The sequence below is a fragment of the Lampetra fluviatilis genome, chromosome 49, assembly GCF_964198595.1.
Source record: "Lampetra fluviatilis chromosome 49, kcLamFluv1.1, whole genome shotgun sequence".
Taxonomy (NCBI): domain Eukaryota; kingdom Metazoa; phylum Chordata; class Hyperoartia; order Petromyzontiformes; family Petromyzontidae; genus Lampetra; species Lampetra fluviatilis.
In genome coordinates this window covers 2,245,347-2,269,728 of record NC_136323.1, presented here as the reverse complement: position 1 = coordinate 2,269,728, position 24,382 = coordinate 2,245,347, and the positions used below count along the sequence as shown (strand labels likewise).

At 46.3% G+C, this 24,382-nt stretch overlaps 1 protein-coding gene across 1 annotated transcript; it reads left to right on the top strand.

Moving 5' to 3' along the window:
* The first annotated feature begins 4,333 nt into the window (after positions 1–4,333).
* On the top strand, positions 4,334–19,883 carry LOC144948435 (keratin, type I cytoskeletal 19-like). The gene is made up of 12 exons (XM_078877902.1): positions 4,334–5,027; positions 6,694–6,774; positions 7,936–8,018; positions 12,187–12,343; positions 12,795–12,956; positions 13,738–13,863; positions 14,066–14,286; positions 15,170–15,231; positions 15,280–15,318; positions 15,647–15,668; positions 16,670–16,749; positions 18,443–19,883. The coding sequence occupies exons 1-12, from the start codon at positions 4,380–4,382 to the stop codon at positions 18,565–18,567; spliced, it is 1,806 nt and encodes a 601-aa protein (XP_078734028.1). The 5' UTR covers positions 4,334–4,379; the 3' UTR covers positions 18,568–19,883.
* Positions 19,884–24,382: the final 4,499 nt, after the last annotated feature.

Sequence of the window (24,382 nt, the reverse complement as noted above, 5' to 3'; positions counted from 1 at the left end):
ATTATATCCTGTATGTGTCTGCGTGCTGTTTTGAAGTCAAAGGTTGTCTATTTAGTACAAAGATTAACATCTGATTTAATACATCGCCAGGCGTTGAACTCGACATGAAATGCCGATGCCTCGTGGGTCAAACAGTGTCAAAGTTAATCATGGCTTGGATAAGCTCCACCAAACTTCGCAATTTAAATAAAAAAAAATGTTGCCCTAATTGGCATATTAACAAGACAACAACAATTTACAACTGCAACTCCCACGGGCAACTGTGACATCGCCAGCCCACGTGTCAATGGTGACGTCACGGCTCGGTGCTCCGGGCTTGAGCCACCCCCCTTGAGCCACGCGTCCACCGCTCTCTCGTTGTCCACCTCTCTCGTTGTCCACCTCTCGTCGACCACCGCTCTCTCTCTCGTCCACCGCTCTCTCGTTGTCCACCTCTCGTCGACCACCGCTCTCGTCCACCGCTCTCTCGTCCACCTCTCTCGTCGACCACCGCTCTCTCGTCCACCGCTCTCTCGTTGTCCACCGTTCTCTCGTTGTCCACCTCTCTCGTCGACCACCGCTCTCGTCGGGGCTACCTGGTGAAGCCCTCCCTCTGCATGTGCCAGCCAAGCCCCTAACATGCATGTACAGTACATTGCTCTGAAAGACATCATGGCATTCGCCGTTACCGGTGCATTGTCCATGTTTATTTAATGCCTCAATTTGTCGCCTTCAATGCGCACAAAGCAAAGCGATCGCTCGCCAGAGCCGCGGTCTATTGTCGCGTGCCGTGAAAAGTGAATGTGCCCCCCCACCGCCGCCCCGCTTAACCCACTTTTTGTTTTACCTCTGTTTAAAACATTGTTCCGTCCGTCTGCTAAATGCCATCTGGCGTCGTCACGTTACACAGTGTGCCTGAGCGAGGTTCGGTGAGCAGCGTTTGGCAAACGCGCAGGGGGGAGATGTTGAAAACTTTAACTCGCCAGCTTTTATTTCACCGACTTTGGAATAAATTTCTTTGGATGCTATTTAGGGAAGCGTGACCATTTGAAGTCATTGCTCAATATGCGAGCCCACCTGATGTTCCCATTTTAACGAAGGCTTAACAGTGACGCTAGTGAGTTATAATTACACTGGTCAACAAAAAAAAAATTCTGGCCTGGACTTTTGCAGCTGTTTTAGACTAATTTCATGGTGCTGATTCCAAATCTGATCTCAGATTTGCTCTATCACATCTCATTTTATGCTATCGGCATACCCCATTTTCACTGATTTTACCCGAAATTAACTCTGTCACTTATGATTGCAAGTTGTTGCGAGTCAGTGACTGCTTTAGTGTTAAAATATGGTGCTGTATTTTTAGGATAGTGTGTTTATAATATCATTTTATGTAGATATCTACATTTATTTAATATTTTTCTTCTGCAGTTTTTATTTAAAATTCAATATTTGATATCTCAAAAACCTGATGTGATAGACAAAAACTGATGCCAGATTTTGAATCAGCACCCCAAACTTACCTTAAAACCGTTGGAATACCTTATGCCAAAAAAAGTGTGTTGACCAGTGTTATTAGTTTACACTTGTAGAGCAACCCCAAATTTATTTTCTTTCACGGAAAGGAGAGTCGCACTGATATTAGGCTTGCATTAATCATTCCCTCTCCCACCGGTAGTTTGATGAATTCTCACGATTTGGGGTTGACTCAAATTCACCACTCACTTAAATCAGGTCGTCGATTTGCACGGTCGTAAGCTTGCTTGCTTACGACCGTGCAAATCTTTCGGTCGTTTTTGAACCCACTTCCCGTGATCCAATCGAGCTGACATTTTGCACACAGACTCGTTGTGCGAGACAATTAATGTTCGTGAAAAAAAATTCCCAAAATTTTACACTGTTTAGGGAAAACAAATTAAATATTTAATTACCAATTGCTTAATACTGGCAGACAATCATCTGACCCATAGGTGGCAGCCATCTCAAGCCAGAGGACGAGAAGACTCTAGCCGCCACGCATATAAAGGATTTATAGTGAAAAACTTTGTTTTTACGGGTTTACTTGTTTACCGAATCGGCTGGAACCTGCATTGAGGAAGCCTTCTGCGACATGATGCACAATCGCGCACAGCAGCGAGCGCTGATCTGGGATGTCGATCGAATAATGCCAGCAGCATTCTAGATTTGAAGCTTTCGTGACTGCAAGGATTCATACTCTTAGGGTTTTTCGGTAAAGTCACGTAGGTAAAAAATAATAATAAAATAATAACAAATTTAAATAACTGAATTAAATCACGACGTTTCGGAGGCAACACAAGTCTCCGTCTTCAGGTGGGACCGTCACAGCCAAATTTCACTTGATACAGTAAATTTAGCTTTGACAGTCAATTTGGCTGTGACGGTCCCACCTGAAGACGGAGACTTGTGTTGCCTCCGAAACGTCGTGATTTAATTTAGTTATTTTCATTTATTTATATTTTATTATTCTTTTTATTTTTACCTACGTGACTTTACCGAAAAAACCTAAGAGTATAATGCGAGCAGCACTCATCATTACTCGTGTCAGGGGCAATGCTGCATTCGTGTGTGTTGCATGCAAGCTTCCGGCGTGTCATCTAAATGTGATATTCAATGGACACAGCAGGTTATTCACGCGAAGCGGTAAGCTTTTAATCGTGCATGCTCCCATTACAGAACAGCGTTTGTTTCGACAATACCGTGTATCTAATGTAGACACGTGGTGCGCATACAGCTGGCGGTATTGAGGATGCGACACCCAGTAGGTTAAACAATGCACTTTGTTTGTCAGGGCGAGGTAGATCGTGGGCGCGGGGATTGGCAGATGTGTCAAATACTGATACCCGAGTGCATGATATTTGCAGTGTCGAGGGGTCATTTCAGCTGAATTTCAACTGTCTCATGTTACAAAGCAGCCGAGGAATACACAATGCATTTTGTTCAAGTACATTGTGCGTTGACGAATGATATCCTGAAATACAATGGAAGGCAATGCCTTTATTACCTGTTACAATGTCGATACAAATGGATTCAATGTGTGAGCAGACGGGAAGCTAATAGTTTTCGCATGAAGTATCCCGCTTACAATCCTATGACTAGTCACTTTCATCGTTTTAGGTCGTCGATATGGCATAGCAGCAACTTGCGTGAATTAATTCTATTCCAAGTGCCAGCACATTCAGGACGTTTTTTTAAATAACACATTCCTGCGGAGGGAGCTGGTAGGAACGTTGGGTTGCTCGGTCAATGGCGAGGGTCAACGGCGGCGTGGTGTATTCCGCAAATATGCCCGACTGTGAGGGCGGGCACAAGCCGGCGTGAGTAGGTTAAACGTTGAGTTTTATAAGGGCACCACGGGGTGACCAGCCCCTCTCCACCCAGCCCTACCCCCCACCCCCCACCCTCCCCACCCAGCCCCACCCTCCCCACCCAGCCCCTCCCCACCTTCCCCTCCCCACCCGGCCCCTCCCCACCCAACCTCTCCCTGCACGACGGACACAATAATCCCCTGTGGGCTGGTGTAACCAGGAGGTTCCTACCAGTATAATATTCTTCAAACGGTTGTCTTCTAGATGATAGTGCTTGGTATTTTACAAAAATTCAGGTTTTTTTTTTACGAAAATGTATTTAAATAAAAAAAAACGCAACTTATACGCGGTCCACTACTTAGGGTTGTAATTGCGAAGCGACGTGAATAATTCTGATGCACGGAACGTCAACGCGCGACTCTAAACGCGAGCCGCTCGCACTCAGAAAGGTCGCGAGTTCACACCCTGGCTGAGGGTTGACTCGGCACATGTTCTCGCTGGGGGTTGATACAATAGTAACGCTTTGCGAAGAAGTAAACGGCGGTTGTCCCATGGATTTGACTCACCCCCGCTGTAGGAATGTGGAATTTCCACCGCTGGGTTCAGGTTTGTAAACGGGAGATGAACCACTGCCCTTGGTACTCATATGAGCATTAAAAGCACCTGAAAATACCAATTATTATTATTGCATTACAATTCGGTGTTTTACATGGCAATAAAATGCCGTGTTACTGATCATTTTTCATTTCACGTGAATGCGTTCTTTGCGAAGCGCAGCATTCGCTCTGCTGCACGGCTCAAGGAGCTTACGCGGGCAGCCCCGAATGCCGGCCCATTCTCAGCGAAGCCCCACGGGGGCTGGCTTGAAGCGCCGTGGTTGTCTCCGCCTCCACGCAGGGCAGGTGTGGCCGAGGAATGCGCGACCTGGTGCCTTGGCTTCAATAACCATTAACCGTAGCAGGTGTCACTGCCCTGAGCACCCAGCGGGCTCATGCGACCTGTGTTTGGGAGATAAATTAATGTGGGGCAGGGCGAGCCAATCGGAAGCCGGGGTTTGCTGGCCCACGTTCAACCCACATGTGTGGTGCTCTATATATATCTGGCGAACGGAGCGTTTCACCGCACACAGGAACGTGTCCTGCAGCGTCTGAAGGCCCACCTCGAGGCCCTCCACACCTGTCGAATTCACCACCTCAAGCTCAAGCCACCCGTAGGTCCCTCCGCCGGCGGGTTCCCAACTTCGTGATATCCCCAAAGGTCGCAAGAACGTGGTCCGGGTTTACCCAGCACGCTACCCCATCCCGTTGCTCTCTCTCTCCGTCTCTCAAGTTCTCCCGAACTCCTCTCGAGATGTCAAGAGCGGCGAGCACGATGTCCACGGCTCGCAAATTTTCCAGCCACTCGCAGAGCGGCGGCGGCGGCCACAGCGTCGCCCGTAGCAGCGCGGCCAGCGTGTACGGCGGCGCCGGTGGCATCGAGGTGCATTCGGGCGGCGTCTTCATCTACGGGGCCGAGCCGGTGCTCTCCTCGTCCAAGGCGGCCTTCTCCTCATCCTCCTTCTCCTCCATGAGCCTCGGCAGGGGCGGAGGAGGCGGTGGAGCGGGAGGAGGAGGACTGCTGGGTTGCGATGAGAAGCTCGAGATGCAGGACCTCAACACGCGTCTGGAGGAGTACATGGAGAAGGTCCGCTACCTGGAGTCTGTCAACAAAGCCCTGGAGATCAAGGTGAGCGTCTTCTCTGGCGTGCGTGCACGCGGTGTTAGGTGCGATTGAAGGCGTCGTGTCTCCACCGCCGCTCAATGAATAACGAAACTATTATAAAGCATTTTATTTTGTTTTACCAGGTAAGGCCCCACTGAGCCGTAAGCTTTTTAGGAGAAGTGACCTGGCCAAAAATGATATTTCAACAAAGTGGCTTATCATCATGTGAAAATGTATAGCAGACAAATACTCTCAATGCATGTATCTAAATGTGGAGGGGGAAACCCGGAGGACCCGGTGACAAAAAGAGAGAACATGCAAACTCCAAATATACAACAGGCGTCAAGGTCCGGGATTCAGCACCCGACCTTCTGCATACCAGGCGAGGTAGTTAACATTTCGCCACCGTCGCGCCCCAATGAGACAGGGATGGAAAATCCCACAACGGCCATGCTAGGCTCCGATTTCTCAAGAGGACAACCACTTCTAGACACACCGCACTGCACATCGTTCAAGAGTTTCGTGTCGATCCATCTCTGGTATGAATAATAATCGTGATATTAAGAATAAAAACTAATATTTGATTACGCATCCGAAAGCATTGTACAATTGAAAATTATCTTTGAGACGAATTGCATTCCGATGAGTTTAAAAGAATCTAAATTCATATATCCGAAGTAAAGGACGAACATATGTGGCTGGAATAGAATATTATTTTACGATTCTAACTCGCCAAATCTTGTTCACTCCCACATAACCAGCCCCAATGTGAGTTATATAAGTGGTTGTATCTGCTCTGTATAATCGAGCAGCAAATTTCCGTGTGCGATTTCCGACATGAAATAACGCTGTGTGTGGCTCAACTCGTTTTAGCGCTGCGCCTTTCCCAGAACGCAGTGAAGCTAAAATCTAATTTGTGAATGAATGCGTGAGTAAATTATCCTTCGTGTGCGTACAGTTTTGTCTGTTTGTGTCAGAGGCAGCTGTGAGTATCGCACGAGTGAAAGAAGCTTTATGCTTCAGTTAAACAAGAAACAAAATGGGGACTGGTAATTTGATTCTCAGTGTCCCCAGCTCCAATTTGACACCTCCCTGGACTCCAGACTACAAAGGAACCCACGACAATGGCCTCAACTAAGTGCACGTCTCTCGAATGCGACGTGGCTTTGTGGACGCGTGAACGTAGCCGACTCTTTGCTTGCGCCGGCAATGCTCGCCTGCCGTCCAGTGACTCGCAGGCGAGAGTTGGCGGATCACACAGCCGGCGTGATGCATCTATATGCCTGCAGGCAGGGACCACGTGGTGGTACCTGTTTTAGTGGCAGTACAACAAGGGAGGTTTATGACCTTTTTGAAAGTTATTTCGTATATATATATGGGTTTTTCCGTGACACTGGTTTAATTCCACATGTACAAATTTTAATTTGTATAACATCCAATAGCAATACCCTAAACATTGAGTTTTGAGATCCATTGAAGATTTCGTGGAAAAGCAAATTAGCGTTGTTTGTTACTCCCAAACCCTCAAGAGAACTGTTTTTAAAGTGCTTAAGCAACGCTTGCCAGAATTAAAATTACCCGTGCCTTTACGGTACATTGGGCAGAGGGGGGAAGCGTTGTTTGCGTCAACGCGCCCCTATCGGCGCTGCCGGAGGGTCCTCTAGCGCAGCGTGAATGTCACTGTGCCCAGATCAAGGAGTCCCGCGCCAGCAACATCTCCACCACCAACTACGACCCCCTGCTCGTCAACATCGAGGCTCTCATTGAGCAGGTAAGACCGCGGTGCACCGGTGAGCCACACTGCAGCCACGAAGCTTTGTTGCGGTACTGAGTGGCATCAAAGACAAATGTCCTCTGCGTAAACTTTGTTGAATGTTGAAGTTCAGTGCAGCAGCAGCAGCGTCCACGACAAAACGGTGTGGCCAGACCCACTTGCACCTGGTCACCTCTGATATCCCAGGTTAAATAGTAAAATACTAAAAAAATAGTTCAGATGTGTAGGCCCAGCCGATCTGGGTGAAGTTCAAACTAAGTATGATCCCCACCTGCCACTGGTGCAGTGATTCCCAGGCAGGAGTTGAACCCATAATTTGCTGTAGCGCAGTGTGCTGATGCACCACAAGCTACTTTGAGTTCAACATTTTACACGGTCCTTGGAAAATACCTGACCTTTTGATGAAGAAACTTAATTGAAATGCAATTTTATTTGACGGACAAGGGCGCGACTTGAAATCCTCCACAGTATGAATTCAATAAGTTATATGTCGGCATATCACGTGTTTGCACATCACGTATTTACACATCGCGTATGAACACATCAAGCACAAGTGCATTTGACGAATTCGGGCTATGGAAATTAAAAGGTTCACCACCGAGCCCATCCACAACCAGGCCTATTCCGGCCCCTAATTACCAATCCCTCTTGTTCTGCTGTCATTAAAACTACACCAGCACTTATAATAGCCCAGCTCTTTATTTAAAATCATCATCATCATAATCACCCGATGCGCAATGTTATAATTGCTGTAAAGCGCCTCGATAAAGGTGCTATATAAATCTATATCAGATAAGATGTCACTGTAATAAATAAAAATTAACCGTCTGTCCATTTTTCAAGTACATTTACACGGCGTTGCCGCTGGAGATCCACAAATTGACTTCAATCAAACGGTGACGCACCGCACCTAAGTTTGTGGTTGGTGGTAGATGGGCAGTGGCCGAAGGAAAAGGTGCCCTTGGCGTGCTCTGCCTTTGAAAATAAGAATGCGGTTCAGCTGTGGTTTGGATGCTGATGCAGCCGACTGGGAAAGGCCAGTTTAAACCGCATGCAAAATACAATATCCATTGTTTGGAACCATTTGAGATGGGCTGCGCCCTGAGCTCGCGCGCGTGACAGCAAATGGTAGCGATTGCGTCCGTTCCGTGTGACCAGATCACATCTGCGAAGTTGGTGAACGCCCAAATCTCCCTGGAGATCGACAACGCCCGCCTGGCCGCCGATGACTTCAGAACCAAGTGAGTGACGTCCCCGTGTTGAGAGAGCGATGGTGGAACTCGGGGAGATGGATGTATACATTTCAACTGAATGCCGATCTCCTGACGCGTCGTGCAATTGGAAAATTCTATTGCCATCTAATGACCTTCAACCCCATAACCACCAACCAGCACCCACAGCACCACTCCACCAACATTGTGATTGCAAAACAGCGCAGGGTGAATGGCACAAATCACATTGTTAATTAACGTGGCCATATGGTTGTATAGTGTGACAATATCCTCACCCCCTGACCTGGAATCATGGGCCCAAGTCCAGAGCTGACACAATTCAAGAAATTGCCTAAGCTAAGAAATTCTCATAAATTTGATTCCGTGAGGGAGTTGAGAAAATTAAACATTGTATAGCTCGTGGAATGTATGCATGTACGTTGAACTTCTTTCGCACCGTACGTAGCTAACCGTGCTAATCGGAGGTGCGGAATTCTTTCAGGATGAACAGATTCAGATTCTGATTGTCAAAGTGAAAAAAGATGTAGAACAATTAATACGCTTTCATAATTATGACAAAAATTACATTCATAACATTCACGGCGAATATAATTAATATTAATAACATAAACACACCTGACTCAGCCACAGACCAACTGACATGCACAAAGCGATGATGTCACACTGGACATGTTGTGACATCATGTCGGCCATGTTGCATTAGATTGCCTTCCTGGCAGCTGATTGGCTGGTGCAGTAGAAGCGATGATGTCAACCCTAGCAACTTCTGTCGCGCCCATAGATTTGCGATCTCACCGGAACTTGTTCCAAATCAATGTTTCTACGTTTTGTCCTAGGGCATGTCAGACTTTCTGTCCTCGGGAATCGTATTTCGTTTCCGAGGACCTGCACCCTTCCATAAATGCTGCTCATCAGCCAGGATTTAAACACCGGGATTGAACTTGTATTGAAATGTCTGGGACTGAGTGGGCAGTGGCGTAAAGCACAGGACGGACCACTCCTTTTTTATGATTAAAATATTCACCCGGAAAAAACCCCTTGAGACGGAAAATATCATGTGCAAGGGTGTGCAGGGTGTCACTTTACACATAGAAACCATTCCTCACCCTGCGGCCATTGTATGTACGTATGTTGAACTTTTTTCGCACCGTATGTAGCCAACCGTGCTGATCATTGCCAAACACTGCTTAGTTATACACAGGGACCAGCCTGCATTTCCAAACAAGAGCTGCTTGTACAGTGATGCTGTCAATGTATAGCCCAGAATGCAATGCTGCCCCAGTCAGTGTCTTGGAGGTTTAGATTTCGTTTTAATCAATCGCGATAATTATTGTTTAATCATCATCATCATCGTCATTATTATTTAACAATAATTCTCAGCTCGTCGTCAATCCACTGCTGAATGAATGCCTGCCCAAGCTGTAAGACCGTAATTCACTGCAGCGGTCAGCGCGGAGTTGTTGACAAAGTGGTGGGTGGCCCAGCAACCGCTTCGGATATCACTCGCCACTGATGTTTGCCGATGCCGGATATTGAACTCAGAACTGGGACAATGTGGCAATCAGTCACGCGAGCGCGCTGCACGTGTTGTTATTTGATATGTGTAGTTGTGTCTCAAAACACACTCGTTATAAGTCTACTTTTCTTATTAATTTAAGTACATTTTCCTAACGACTGCAAGTGACCACTACGCAGCCATTTTTTAATATCTAATTTTCAAGCCTTCACATTGTATAATGGGTCTTGCTACATGACTCACAATCTTTCTATATGACTCACAATCTTGCTATGTGACTCACAACCCTGCCATGTGACTCACAACCTTGCCATGTGACTCACAATCTGACCCCCTCTGCCCTCAAGGAATGCCGTTTCCAAAGCATTACATTTGAAAAGGCAGCGTTCATGGGGACATTGGTTAATCATTTTCAGGTTGTCTTCAGTGCCGATTTCCGTGAAGAGAATTTCCATTCAGAACCAAAATTTTCTTTCTAGAAATTTCTAGCGATAAACGCAACAAGTTTGACCATTTTAACGGAGAAACAAGGGGCGGGGGGGGGCTGCCATGGTGCAGTGGTCAGCACCCACCACTTCTAATCCAGATGTCGCCGGTTGCACTTCTGCTCCTTGCACTGAATGTAAAACAATGTGGCGAGTTTCTACCTCTGTCCACGCAGCAGCCTAAAGGGGTTGCTCCGCTTTGAGTCTATTGGCAGCTCGTGTGTCGTCGGGAAAAGCGTGGGTACCTCTTCCAAGACGTCTGCTCAGCATGGAAGAGTAGACCAAACACCCTCTTAAGAGCTTCCTCGAGTGGAGGCCCCCTTGCGCCAGCATTTTCGTGAGCGAGCCGTTGCAGGGCTGCACCTTTACCTTTTAACTGAGACGCCAGGGCAAGTTTAACCACGTGGCGAATGAGGCCACCACAGTGCCTTCTCGAGGAACGGTTCCTGCCTGTCGGAATTGGGAAACGATTCCGTAAACGGTGACTCTGTCCACCGGTTATCGTTCAGTCACGGTAAATCCATGACCTCCACTCGGATGCTTCAGTTGAGTTCATTTCAGTTCATTTATTAGGTATAGCCCTAAATTTCGATTTAAAGCGTTCGTGACTGCAGGGATTAATATTCTTGGTTATTTCGGTAATGTCGCGTAGAAGGGAAATAATAAAATAAAATAAATAAAAAAATACAATTCTCACCGTTTTATTTTTATTATTGTATTATTATTTCCCTTCTACGTGACTTTACCGAAAGAACCAAGGATAGGTATAGCCCTGTGAGCCATGCGGCTCTTGAATCGGGTGCAACCGCAACAAAACAAAACCCACGAACAAGAAAACATCTTCAAGTGACTACGCGCAAACAGAAACATTCAGGATGAACCCGGCCCGTTGTCGGAGATGGACCGAGGGAGGTCGAATCGATGGCCCCTGTCGCGAGCGGAGGCACCAGCACGCGCTCGTCAAAGCGCATGTCACGTTGCCATCAAGCCGACAGGCAGGCAGCCGTCAACCCGCCGGCACTACATCCAGGACAAAGATAAAGATCCCCCGTATAGCCTTAACAGACTGTAGGGGCAAGTGCTGTTAGCGAGCACCTATGAAGGCCGGCACGGCACACGAGGGGGTGGGTGGCCAACACCACGCCCGACCGCCTTTGCCTCCCCAGTGGCGATGTTTACACACCGCACCAGGTACTCATTTAAGGCTGAGTCGACCTAGGGGAGGCCCAGGACCGGTTCAGATAATCGTCACTGGTGTTAGCCGTGAGCGGGAATCGAACCCGGGTCGCCAGGTTCATAGCGCAGCGTGGCGCTAACCGCTACACTACCGCCAGGACACACGCACACACACACACAAAGAAAAACACGCGAACACTCACGCCGACTCGTGTGTGTCGTGGGTTAGCACCGAGTCATTATAAATTGATGACCACCGCCGCCGTAGTGTATTACACACGGTCGTTATGGTCTTTAAGGAGAAGTTTCCACGGGTTTATTTCCCTCGGGCACAGGCTCGGCTTTGTTCCGTATGAAAGCCGCCCTCTTTGCCTCGGGGGCCCCGATTTCTCAGCTAAGGGGGAAGGGCCCATTCCGGAGTTCACGTTAGGTACCTCAAGGACAACCCTGCAATTATCTAACCTGTTGTTTGTTTTACAAATCTTTTTATTTCACCTTGTCCATTCTTATTTATCGCTTTTGTGTTGGCATTGATTTTTGTTTCACTTCAAGACACATGTGACTGAATGGTGGCTTAGATTTTGTCTTTTTTTCATTCTCAGCGTCATCATCAGTGTTTTTAATGATAATCAAAAATCTTTAACTCCCGGACCTGTTCATGATGATACATTAATTCGTTAAGTCGCAGGTAACATGGTCTCACACTAAAACTAGCATTGCACATTGCTCATCTCCGTTGGTGGTTCGGAACCAATCGTGATAATTCCACATTTCTCTGGCAGGGGCACGTCTATCTATATAAGAAAGCCATGATTGATTCGTCACAAAGCAGTGCTCGTTGTGTTGCCTCCCGCATGGGTGACGGGTCGCGTCAAACAGCTCGGCATTCCTGGAGACTAACAATCGATTTCATTCAACGAATTCATGAACCGTCGTGCCCGCCTATCCAAACCACCGTGCCCACCCGCTGCGTCTGACCGACCCCGCGTGCGTGGCCCAGATGGGAGACGGAAATTGTGCTGCGCCAGTCGGTGGAGGGCGACATCGACAACCTGCGAGGCCTCAAGCTGGACTACGAGTCGGAGAGCGGATTGCTGCACTCCCAACTGCAGCTGCTCACCGAGGAGCTCCTCTACCTCAAGAAGAACCACGCCGAGGTGGGCGGTGAGGCCCTCTGGCCGGTGGCGGGCGCAGAGTTAGACTGATGGCCTTAATCTAAGTTGTCTTGTGGTTGTTGTTGTTGTTGGTTGTTTGACTTGCATCCCACTGGGATTTTTGCACACAGCGTTGGTGTACGGTGATTTTTTTCTGCAATATTTTCCTGTCCTTTCTTGGATTTTCTGTTTGCACTTAGTTACATAGTCACTTTAAGATGTTTTTTGTTCATGTTTTTGTTTTTTGTTTGTTGCGGTTGCACCCGATTCAAGAGCCGAATGGCTCACAGGGCTATACCTAATAAATGAACTTGAACTTGAACAGTCTGGCCGAAATGGGGCTTGACGCAGGAGTGGGGGGCAAGGCTGTTGCGGTATTGACCGTGGTGGACGATTTCTGTCCGGTCCGAACGCCCTCCCTCCCTCCCTTCTCCCCGGCTTGTCGGGCGCGCAGGAGATGGCCGCGCTGCGTGCGCAGTGCGGTGCCGAGATGAGCGTAGAGGTGGACAGCAACCCGGGCGTCGATCTCAGCAAGATCATCGCGCAGATCCGAGCGCAGTACGAGGAGATGATCAGGAAGAACCAAGAGGAGGCCGAGGCTGCGTTCAAGAAGCAGGTGCCCGTAGAATAACTCATCGTCACTCTTCTATCGCTACTGCCGTGGCTGCTGTTCCCATGAACTTCAATCGTTGATACATCCGACACGTGACGAGGACTTTGTCTACCAGACCGAATGATTCGTCTCATCCGTTCTGGTGTTTAGCGACCGCAATGCCGGCGGTCACAGCAACACTGACTCGTCCACTGACTCGGTCACCCCGCTCATCTGCGCCACCACTCGTCACACTCGCGGGTGTTGACTGCTCGTGGTGTTTACTGCTCGGCCACTTGACTTTTTTTTTTGGAGGGGGGGGCTTTCGGGCCTGTGCTCAGCAGATGTGTTGGCAGGTGTATGACTACGTAACCAAATAAATCCGCCGCTGAAATCTTGGGGTCAAATACAGATTTTAGCTGCCGATGATTAAACCAGACTCTCTGCGATGACGAGAGTTGACAAACATCACACTAAACAGCTATCATTGAATTCGTGTTTTTTTCCCACTGAAGTTGGCTGATTGAAAATGGGTTTGATTGGCATGTGATGAACCCTCTTTGAAAGGCATATAATAGCGAGTTGTATTTGACAGTAGGAATACTGTCATATAATTTTTTTCTCAAAACAGTTGTTCGACCACTTCAGAACATGACGGTAGTGTTAATAGTCATATTTTTTATTCTTTGGTAGATATATGTGTGTGTGTACACTTTGAGTCACACAGCGCACTTGGCAGCATCCAACACACGGCCACTTGACCACGCGGCTGCCCCGCACTCTTTCACCGCGCGCGCGCGAGCAGGCGGAGATGGTGAAGGCGACAGCGTCGCAGGGCCAGGCGGCCCTGAACACCGTGAAGATGGAGAGCAAGGAGGCGCGGCAGTCACTGCAGACGCTCATGCTGGAGTTGGAGATGCTTCGCAGCACGGTGAGAGACCCACGCGAGATCGCGTCTCTCCCCAACCCCCCCTAGTAAAGTCACGTAGAAGGGAAATAATAAAATAATACAAATAAAACATCATTTATTATGTTTTAATAAAAATTCATTATGTTTTTAATAAATAAGAACCAAGAAGATCACCATTGCAATTAACACGAGCGTGCGACGGGTCCCGTGGTCTTGGCCCCAGAACAAGTCTCTGGAGGATGCGCTGGCCGATACGGAGGGCCGCTACGGCCACGAGCTGCAGCTGCTGCAGGCACAGCTCCAGAAGCTGGAGGGCGAGATCGCTCAGGTGCGAGCGGGTGACAACGCGCAGCTCCAAGAGTACCAGACGCTGCTCAACGCCAAGATGAAGCTCGAGATGGAGATCGCCACCTACAGGCGTCTGCTGGAGGGAGAGGACAACAGGTGAACGGACGGGAGAGGTTTCATGACCGTCGCCAGAGTTCGGAGTTGTGTCTATAATAGAGGATACGTTATAAAGGGGCCCTAAATAAATAAAACACGTAAATATTAAGCGCTAATTTTCAACTTGCGCAGTAGAGTTATTGTATTTTTTTATTTGCTATACAGCCGGATAATGAGACAAATCGCTATCCTTGAACACCCAGTCGTTCGTAAAAGTTGAAGGCGGTATAGTACTATAGTAATAGAGCAAGTGCAGCATCACTGAACCGGAATTGATAGCTTGAAATCATTTAGCGCGGGGCCCTTGAAAGTGGGGGGCCCGTAGCATATGTAGCTACTTGTGCTGCTACGATAATCTGGCACTGATACAAGGCTGTATTTTTGGGTTAGTTTGCTTAAATGTAAATGTGTCGTGAAACCCGCCACCACCCGACACAGCCATAGGTGGACGGCGGACGGGGAGGGGGGTTATGTAGTGATATAAATTACAATGGATATCCATTTCCGGCCGGGTTGTTCAGACCGAAACGGGGGGGATTTCTCCACAACTCTGTGGCTGTCGCCTGATGATGCTGGTTGTTGTAATTACCGGCGAAACGTCACGGTTCTCGAATTATGAATGTTGCAGTGGGTTTATTCTCCAACACACCGGTGTGCTGTACTAGTAACGAATTGGCATATTTTGTTGACGTGACAAACCTCACTAATTGGCTGTGTCGGATGGTGGCACGTTTAACGACACATTTATATTTACGCGATCTAACCCCCCAAAAAACGTGGTGAACCTTGCCGATCTTCATAGGTGCTCGCTTACAGCACTTGCCCCAACAGTCTTTTCAAGGTTATATGGGGGATCTTTGTCTTTGCGTGTGTCTGTTCGCAGGCTGGGTGGAGCTGGTGGTGCTGGTGGAGCCGGTGGAGCATTTGGCGCTGGTGGTGGAGGTGGTGGAGCATTTGGCGCTGGTGGTGGAGGTGGTGGCGCTGGTGGTGGAGGTGGTGGTGGTGGAGCGTTTGGAAGTGGATATGGAGCAGGTCAGAACACGGGGGTGCATTGGGAGGCGAGGAGCGGTTAAACCCCACAAACCCACAGTGAATTGATGAGCAATCTATTTAGGATCCGATTCAAGATTAAATTTATTTTTTGCGTCTCATTTGTTACCGCCTCGTTTGCATTGTTTTTCACTTGTTCCACTTTGTTTGTGTAATCTGGTCCACAATTACACAAGCCTAAGCATGCCTCTCGTATAACATTGTGCCCTAAGAAGATGAATTGTGCCCACAACCGGTCTAAATGCCGCTTGGCACCGATGTTAATCACGGGTCATTGACCATGTAACTTATGCCTATTTCTCATCCTCAGGTTATAGTTCATCGCAGACTGTGTAAGTATCCAAATGTTTACAAAATGTATATTATTATTTTTAAAGCCTATATTGCATGCAGCCAATTATATTCTTGAAGTTTATTTGTTTTCATTGCTCTTCTTTACGTCTTTGCATTCATTTTTTTATATTTTTAAAGGTAAAATGGATATTATAGCATGGTACCATATCATCATGATTATTGTTTTGCAACCATTAGGGCACCTTCTTATCTTGTCCCGATACTCTTCCCAAGTTACCTAATCCCCCCCCCCTTGTCTCACCTTTTTTCATGAACAAAATAAAAAAATGAATGCATGAAAAGTAGTGACTAATTGGTAGAGCGAGTGGCTCTATGGGAACATTGTGAGATCAAATCCGAGTTTGGGGTCGACTCAGCCCATCATCGATAAAATAAGTACTACTTGGTGGAGAAGTCAATTGCGGTTGTCCTATGGACGACCCGTCCTCGCCATATGAATGAGGAATTTCCGCCACTGACTTAAGGGCTTTCAGCAGATGATTGACCACCGTTTCAACACTCATTCGAGTAGGAATTCACTCGACTTTCATGTTCATATTTCTGAAACCCTCGAACTGTGAATGAACAGATTATTAAAAATATATATAACAAAAAAAATGTATATCTTTTTCCATAGGTTCTAGACAGTGTAGGACATCAGAGGAGAAGGAGTGACCTCCCATTGAGCAAAGGTTGGCTCAAAGTAGATGGGTGCCGCGGTGGTGGGCAGATGTTTACTATCTCGCCTGGCATACAGGAGGTCGTGGTTTCTTTCGATCCTGTACCTGACGCCCGTATCCCCGTGATCGCGTGGATTTTTCTCCAGGTCCTCCGGTTTTTCCCTCCACATTAAGAAAACGTGCGTTTAGAGTGTTTGGCTGCTATAAAATTCCACGTGATAAGCCACTTCGTTGAGCTATCATTTGTGGCCAGTTCGCTTCTGAAAAAAGAGCTACATAGCTCAGAGGTTTAGATGCCTGCATGCATTTCTCTTCTGCAGATCTTCCTCCGCAAGCAAATTCAATGGCCAAGATGATGATGACGACGATGATGATGACGGCGTTGATGGCACCGTTGCTGGTAAATAAAGCATTTGCATGGCATCCCTCCGCTCGCGACAGCAGAGGAGTTACAACTCCCCCATGGGCAGTTGTTCGGTTAAAAAAAAAATTGCTCATAATACATATTTTAAAATTCTTTATATTAAGTTCACTTGCTTGCTTGCGCGCTTACGACCGTGCAAATATTTCGGTCGTTTTTTAGCCCACTTCCCGTGATCCAATCGAGCTGACACTTTGCACACAGACTCGTTGTGCGTGACAATTTATTTACGTGAAATTTTTTTTCCAAAATTTTACACTTTTTAGAAAAAAAATAATTATATTTAATTACCAATTGCTTAATGGTGGTAGGCAATCATCTGACCCATAGGTGCCAGCCATCTCAAGCCAGAGGACGAGAGGACTCTAGCCGCCACGCATATAAAGGATTTATAGTGAAAAACTTTGTTTTTACGGGTTAATTTTTTTTGGGTTAGATCGCGTTAATATAAATGTGCCGTTCAACCCGACACAGCCAATTAGTAAGGTTTGTCAAGTAAACAAAAATGACAATTCGTAACTAGTTCAGCACACCTGTGTGTTGGAGAGCAAATCGACAATATTTACGCGATCTAACCCAAAAAAACGTGTATTATGGACGATGTTGGTCACGAAAGCCTACTCGTTCAAAAAAGATTGCCTCGCGTTTATTATTTTTGTTCACTCCCGCTCGTCTCCACGCTGCCCAATCCTCAAATGACACATTGGGGTTTTATTTAAATACACTTTACATTCGGTGAACAAATTATTTCCCTTCTTACCACTTGTATTGTGGCTCTGCGGCAAAGCAGGAGGGTCGCAATTTAAAGCTTGCGAGTTCAAATCCTGGTTGGCGTTTGACTCTGTCCATCATCCTTCCTGGGTCGTTAAAATACATACCGATTTGTGGGGAAGTTAACAGTAGTTGTCGCGTTTATAGATTCGCTCCCGTCATAAGCATGTGGAATTTCCGCCACTTGCTCAGGGGGCTGTGAATTTAAATTGTAAGCCTCAATAATCGATATTAATAAATCAATCAACTCCTTAAACTCCTACTTGATAATACAAAGCGGCCAAAACGCATCTCTTGCATTGCACCACTTTGTAATTCCTCCTGAACGTATATTTTGCCAATATCCACGTGGTAACCATTCCCCGTTAAAACAAAACGCGTTGACTCTTCATCAATTACAACCGCGATTGCGTTGCTCATTGCTGGCCGTTAGATGTTTTGGGCCATTGGACCTGTGTGCTGAGCAACTGTAACAAACGGGTGCAGATGTGTGAAAATTCAGTTGGTCTCTAGAATATAACTGAGGATGATTGAGCTTTGATATTGATGTAATTGATGGACAGTGTTGGATGGATGATGATGATAGGTGGTGACGATGATGATAGGTGATGATGATGACGATGGGTGATGATGGTGATAATGGGTGATGGTGATGGGCGATGATGATGATGGGTGATGATGATAATGGATGATGATGATGATGATGATGGGTGATGATGGTGATAATGGGTGATGGTGATGACGATGATGATGGATGATGATAATGATAGGTGATGATGACGATGATGATGGGTGATGATGACGATGGGTGATGATGATCATGGATGATGATGATGGATGATAATGATGACGGGTGATGATGATGATGATGACGATGGGTGATGATGATGTATTCCCAAAGGTGGTGTGGGGGTCATTCAAAAGAGAAGGAAGAAGAAGATTGTGAAGATCATCACGCAGACGATCCTAGATGGCAAGGTGATCGATCAGGACGAGAATGTCCAGGAGAGTGAGATGATTGAATGATGGGGACATTCCGCTCCAAAGTTACTACCCAAACGACGACACCTCCAATACAAGCACGTGTTCCAAGTCATCACCAGTGTCCATTCATTGATCGCACCCCCCCCCCTCCTCCCGGTGTCTTTGGGAAGCTGAGATTAACTGAAGGGCTGGGAACTGGAGTTCATAGAACTACACATTAAGTTTGACTTCCAACATGGTTCACTTCATCATCGGTACATGTTTACGAAGGGAAATTAAACACACTGAAAACCGAACTTTAAACTGTTTTACGGTAAAAATGAAACAAACTGCAGGCAATATCCTCTTCAAACTTAGTCAGTGCATCATAAACCGCCGTTTTAAACTTTAAAAACCGCTCTTTGAAAACGCGATGAGAAATAAAAAATTGTCATCGCCAGGGAGATGTTTTAACATCGCAGCAGTGCATGATCCAGAGACTGGACGATTATATTTCAATATAGGAACCCACCTCAGCAGTACCATTCAATGTACTACTATAATGAGCCAGGAATCTCTGTGTGTCCCACACGTGACGTCACTCCACGTCAACCAGCCCCCCTCATTAATAATCATGAACAGGTTACGTCCTCCACATGGACCCCCCACTCATTAATAATCATGAGCGGGTGACGTCACTCCACATTGAACAGCCCCCCTCATTAATAATCATGAACAGGTCACGTCCTCCAAATGGACACCCCCTCCATTCATAATAATTAACGGGTGACGTCACTCCACATGGGGGGGCGAGGCGCCTCCTCCTCCCTCCTCGGCGTCAACTCACAACCCTCACTACAAAGGCAGAACCCTCACGTCACGTGATTACCGTAACGCTGTTGAGACATCGAAGTAAAGAGGACGTCATGATGAACAAGGGATTATAACCTTTCAATGAAATAAGTCTGTGTCACCGTGGCCTTACAAATTGCACACGAATTAATGCAATGAATATCACGTCGCGGTCTGATTTTCGCTTGCAAGTTTCAGATTTACTGCAATACACCCATTTTTGGACGGGCAATGTCGAGGCATAAATAAGCAGACACTTGGGCATCCTTCACGTATCCATCCCTCCACGTATTTTTTTACACATTCTATCAGCCGCACGGCCTCCTGGGAGTTCATCATTTCCGCAGAATTTATTCAAAACAACGAGCAGGCTCCGAAGAGTCACGTGACGTTGGCATTTACTATTTTTTTTGCTTAAATGCTTTCCTTTTGGCTTCTTTTCAACGCAGAATGAAATGTTTGGTGTTTTGAGAGCCTGCATCTTTTTTCGTTTCCTTTTGGTGGATTTTTTCAAATGATTACGGGTTTCATACGGTGAGCGGAAGGTCTTGGGAATTTCTGTAAAAGGGTTTTTCATGGGAACATTTTAATAAACATAACAATCAACATTTCCTTCATACTATTGTTGTCTTTATTGAGAAGCGTTTTTATTTTTGATATGAACGAGTAAAAACCCTACATTTAATGGCGTCTTCTTGGTTCTTTCGGTAAAGTCACGTAGAATGTAAATAATAAAAAATAAAACATAATAAAATAATTCCCACGACGTTTCTGAATGACTCTGTCTCCTTGACAGACCTGTTCTTCACCTGAGGACGGCTGCTTGCGTTGTGGCCGAAACGTCGTGGGAATTATTTTATTATGTTTTATTTTTTATTATTTTATTATTTACATTCTACGTGACTTTACCGAAAGAACCAAGAAGACGAATCCCTGCAGTCACGAAAGCTTTAAATCGAAATTTAATGGCGTGTTTCCCAGCCTATTCCTACCAAGTTGTTTTTGATGTAGTAGAGTTTTGAATTTTGGCCTGAGGATTGTGCACATGACCACGGCTGCCTCGCTGCTGTTGTTATTCGTGAGTGGATGCACAATATCGACTGCCAAAGAGGAGTGTCTTTATCCAAGTGTGGTATTTCTACACGCGATGAAAACGCAGTGCGAGGATTTGGCCTCTGTGTTTGGGTGGCAGGAACTGAATCGTCCCAGTACCTTGCAGTACCGTGTTGAACTTTATAACAATACACTACTGCACAGTTGTTGAAGGCCCCCTAGACTCACTGAGAAATATGCCTGGAGTTGGTCTGTGGAGAATGTGGTCACTCTACGCATGTGCCGAAGTTGAAGCTCAGGTGGCAGACGAAAATAAAATAATTCCACACCACTGGATTGTGGTTCAACAACATCATTTCGCTGGCGGATAATAAACTCCTGTGAAATAACCAAAAGGCAATCAAGGTTCATGCCGTAAATGAACCGTTCCCAGCGTCTGCCAAGAGCAATTACGAGTGATGAAATTGATTGCCCACGTGGGCTTTCCGAAGCGTGATGGGAAGGCGTGGCGCATCGAAGTGGACGAACGCCAGAGAGTCAGCAACATTACGCAACGCCACACCTGGCGCTCTCGCTGTAAACGAACTCAAAATGCCACTCCATTTCCTTTTGTGCCGTTGGGCGGTGTTTTTTTGTTGTTGCCAAACCACAGATCACAACGAGTGATCATCTTCGCACCCACGCGTCAGTCAAACGTGCAAACGCCCCTCCATCAGCACGTTACCGCGATGTGAGCACTTTCTCCCATTGCCTCCCGCCGCCGTGTCCCGACCACCCTCCGGGTTTCCTCGCTGCCTCGCGAGCCCCCAAACCCCTCCGGGCACACAGCCTCCCCGCTGCGCCCTTCGCCACCACCCACAAGCGCGGTGCCTCAGAATCACCGGGACGCAAATTGCATAACAGGGGAGGCATAATTGGCAGTAGATTGAAAAGGGGAGATGACCACGCCCGGTATTAGGTTACCGGAGGCCACCGCTTCCTTGATGATCGGCGGGCTAACGAAGCGGAGAATGTTATTGGAAAATCGGTGAACCGTGGGTGGTGAGGTCCGGTGCTGGGCCACGCCAGTGGAGTCTTCCCGGGAATCTGATATAATAATATAATGAAAACCTGTCAAATGGCAAAAGTGGGGGTTCACAGCCGTGATCAAAGGCATTGATGGGTAGATCGTGGAAGATGCTCTTTGTCATTTTGGGAACTTGTTATCGATGTCCCTTGCACGGGGTTTAAACACGCGGGGACGTGTGTTATTGTCCGGTACTAAAAGGACATGATCAGGCCAGGCGGTACTGATTGTGGGGTGGGTGCGAGTTAGAAATGAACCCACTTGCTGGGCTAAGCCAGGAGATGGTGACTTCGATGCCCATGGGTATGGATCAAGCTTCACGAATGTGTACTTCCACCAACCCTCGCCTTCACATTGCTGCATGAACAGGTCACGTGCAGCAACAGGACCCAGCTGTTTCCGTTGAAGGTGAACTGCATTCTGGGATTGCGTTTCCTCAAAGCCATGTTGAGAATAGGCAATGGGAAGCCATCTGATTTCTCTTTCCTTAGTTGTGCCTAGTGGACCCTCGTGTGGAATGTGGTGTGGTATCGTGAATATTAGTGTGTGGGATTGGATAGGACGGAGGTAACAAGAGTTAGAGATTTTAATATGTATAGATGTTAATACAAGGTGCTTTAAAAAAATGTTAACACTTCTGAGAATTTGCAACAACGCCACAAGAAATGTGCTCTGGAGACCACCTGGAAAAGATTCCAAGCACGTGTTGACTTTTTGAAGCTATTAAAATTACATTTGTTATCATGTTACAGTGTATCATCTGTTTTTTTTCTACTAAAAACATTAGTCCTATTTAAGTGTTAACACATTTTGAAGCACCCTGTATTTATATCTACATTCAATCAATGTGTATTACCTGTTATGACATATGCTTCATTAAAACGCTCATTAACAAACAACAGAATTTCGACCAAAAACTGAAAAGTGCGCAAAGAAGCGTGGAGAGATGTACGATTAGAATCACACTTAAGAGACATAAAGAGAAACACTTGGATTCGAGAACACACGCTGGTGAATGACATCATCCGAACTGATAATTGTTTTTTTACCCTTCTACCTGGCAACAAAACTGACACCTTTTTTTACAAGGAGTCATATTCATAGACCACAATACCTGCAGTCATAATGCAAACAAAAAACAACTCTGATAATGTGCACTGTTTTGTTTGCATTATGACTGCAGGAATTGCGGTCTATGTAAACATGACTCCTTGTAACAAAGGTGTCAGTTTTGTTGCCAGGTAGAAGGGTAAAAAAACAATTATCATGTTTTTACTGGCAAATGAGGTTCCAATGGTGTAAAATATCATCCGAACTATTGAGAACAGTTGTCTTGTGCAGCACACAGCTCTAGAGGGGACGATGGGCGATGGTCACGTCGAATTGTAGAGAGCAGCCAAGGAAGAAAACGCGTCCGGGAGGATGCTCGGCTTGGATACACGAAGCAGTGAATTCAGTTCCCGTGCGAGCTGCTTTTGCGGCATTGCGGAGTCGTGAGAGATGCCGACGACTTTGGGTAAGCCTTCGTCCAGCAGCGGATTTGTCGTAGCCAATGATGATGACGATCAATTATTTGCGTTGAGCGCGTGGTTTTACACGTGACTGTCATGCAGTTAGAACGCCAGATAAGCATCACAAACAAATACATACATATCCCAGTCAATTTCGATTTAAAGCTTTCGTGACTGCAGGGATTCATCTTCTTGGTTCTTTCGGTAAAGTCACGTAGAAGGGAAATAATAAAAGAATAAAAATTAAACATAATAAAATAATTCCCACCACGTTTCGGCCACAACGCAAGCAGCCGTCCTCAGGTGAAGAACAGGTCTGTCGGGAAGACAGCGTCATTCAGCATTCAGACGCGTTGTGGCCGAAACGTGGTGAGAATTATTTTATTATGTTTCATTTGTATTATTTTATTTTTTCCCTTCTACGTGACTTTACCGAAAGAACCAAGAAGATGAATCCCAGTCAATGTTATACGTGGGTGGACGTGAGCCCACGTGGCGACAGGGCCATGTGATGATACGTACATGTAAATCATGTTTGATTTCTGTCATCGTCGTGTAGTAATGGGTGGGCGACTGCCACTCTTTGCAAACCTGGCCTTTCTGAAGAGGAGGCCACGTGCAACTGATAAGAGTGGCTTATCTTAGCTGCGAGCATCACGAGTCGAGTTTCCTGTGCGTACTTTCACGGTCGTGAGGAGCACGGCCTTATGAGCACTTCACTATTTTATTCTTGCGAATGGCAAAATGTTCAGGAGCTTAAAGTTCAATTTCCGAGGCCTGTTAGCCACGAGAGAGCTTCAGAAGATCGTTTGTGTCGTTTTGCTACTCCGTTGCAGGAGCGCAGACTACAGTGTTGTACTACATGGTCAATATTCTTGGTTCTTTCGGTAAAGTCATGTAGAAGGGAAATAATAAAATAATAATAAAAAAACTTTCTAAAAATTCTCACGACGTTTCGGCCACAACGCAAGCAGCCGTCCTCAGGTGAAAAACAGAGCTGTCGGAAAGACAGCGTCCTAAATCATTAGGATTTTTATTATGTTTTATTTTTATTATTTTATCATTTTCCTTCTACGCGACTTTACCGAAAGAACCAATAATATGAATCCCTGCAGTCACGAAAGCTTTAAATCGAAATTTAAATGGTCAATAGTTTTGATCGCGTGACCACGATCGCACTAACGTGGTTTGTCTTTAATCCCAAAGACTTTAAACAAAGGACAGCCATGAAGTGATGGTTCGGCACGTTTCTCCCGCTACTGTTAGGTTCCATAATAGAGGTTTTTGTTTTGGTTTAGATCGCGTAAATATAAATGTGTCGTTAAACCCGCCACCACTTGGCACAGACAATTAGTAAATGTTTGTCACGTAAACAGAACACGCCAATTCGTCACTA

Coding starts and splice junctions, on each gene's coding strand:
- LOC144948435 (XM_078877902.1), top strand. CDS start 4,380: ATGTGTGGTGCTCTATATATATCTGGCGAACGGAGCGTTTCACCGCAC. Junction 6,775..7,935: donor TCGAGGCTCTCATTGAGCAG/GTAAGACCGCGG, acceptor CCGTGTGACCAG/ATCACATCTGCGAAGTTGGT. Junction 13,864..14,065: donor TGGAGATGCTTCGCAGCACG/GTGAGAGACCCA, acceptor TCTTGGCCCCAG/AACAAGTCTCTGGAGGATGC.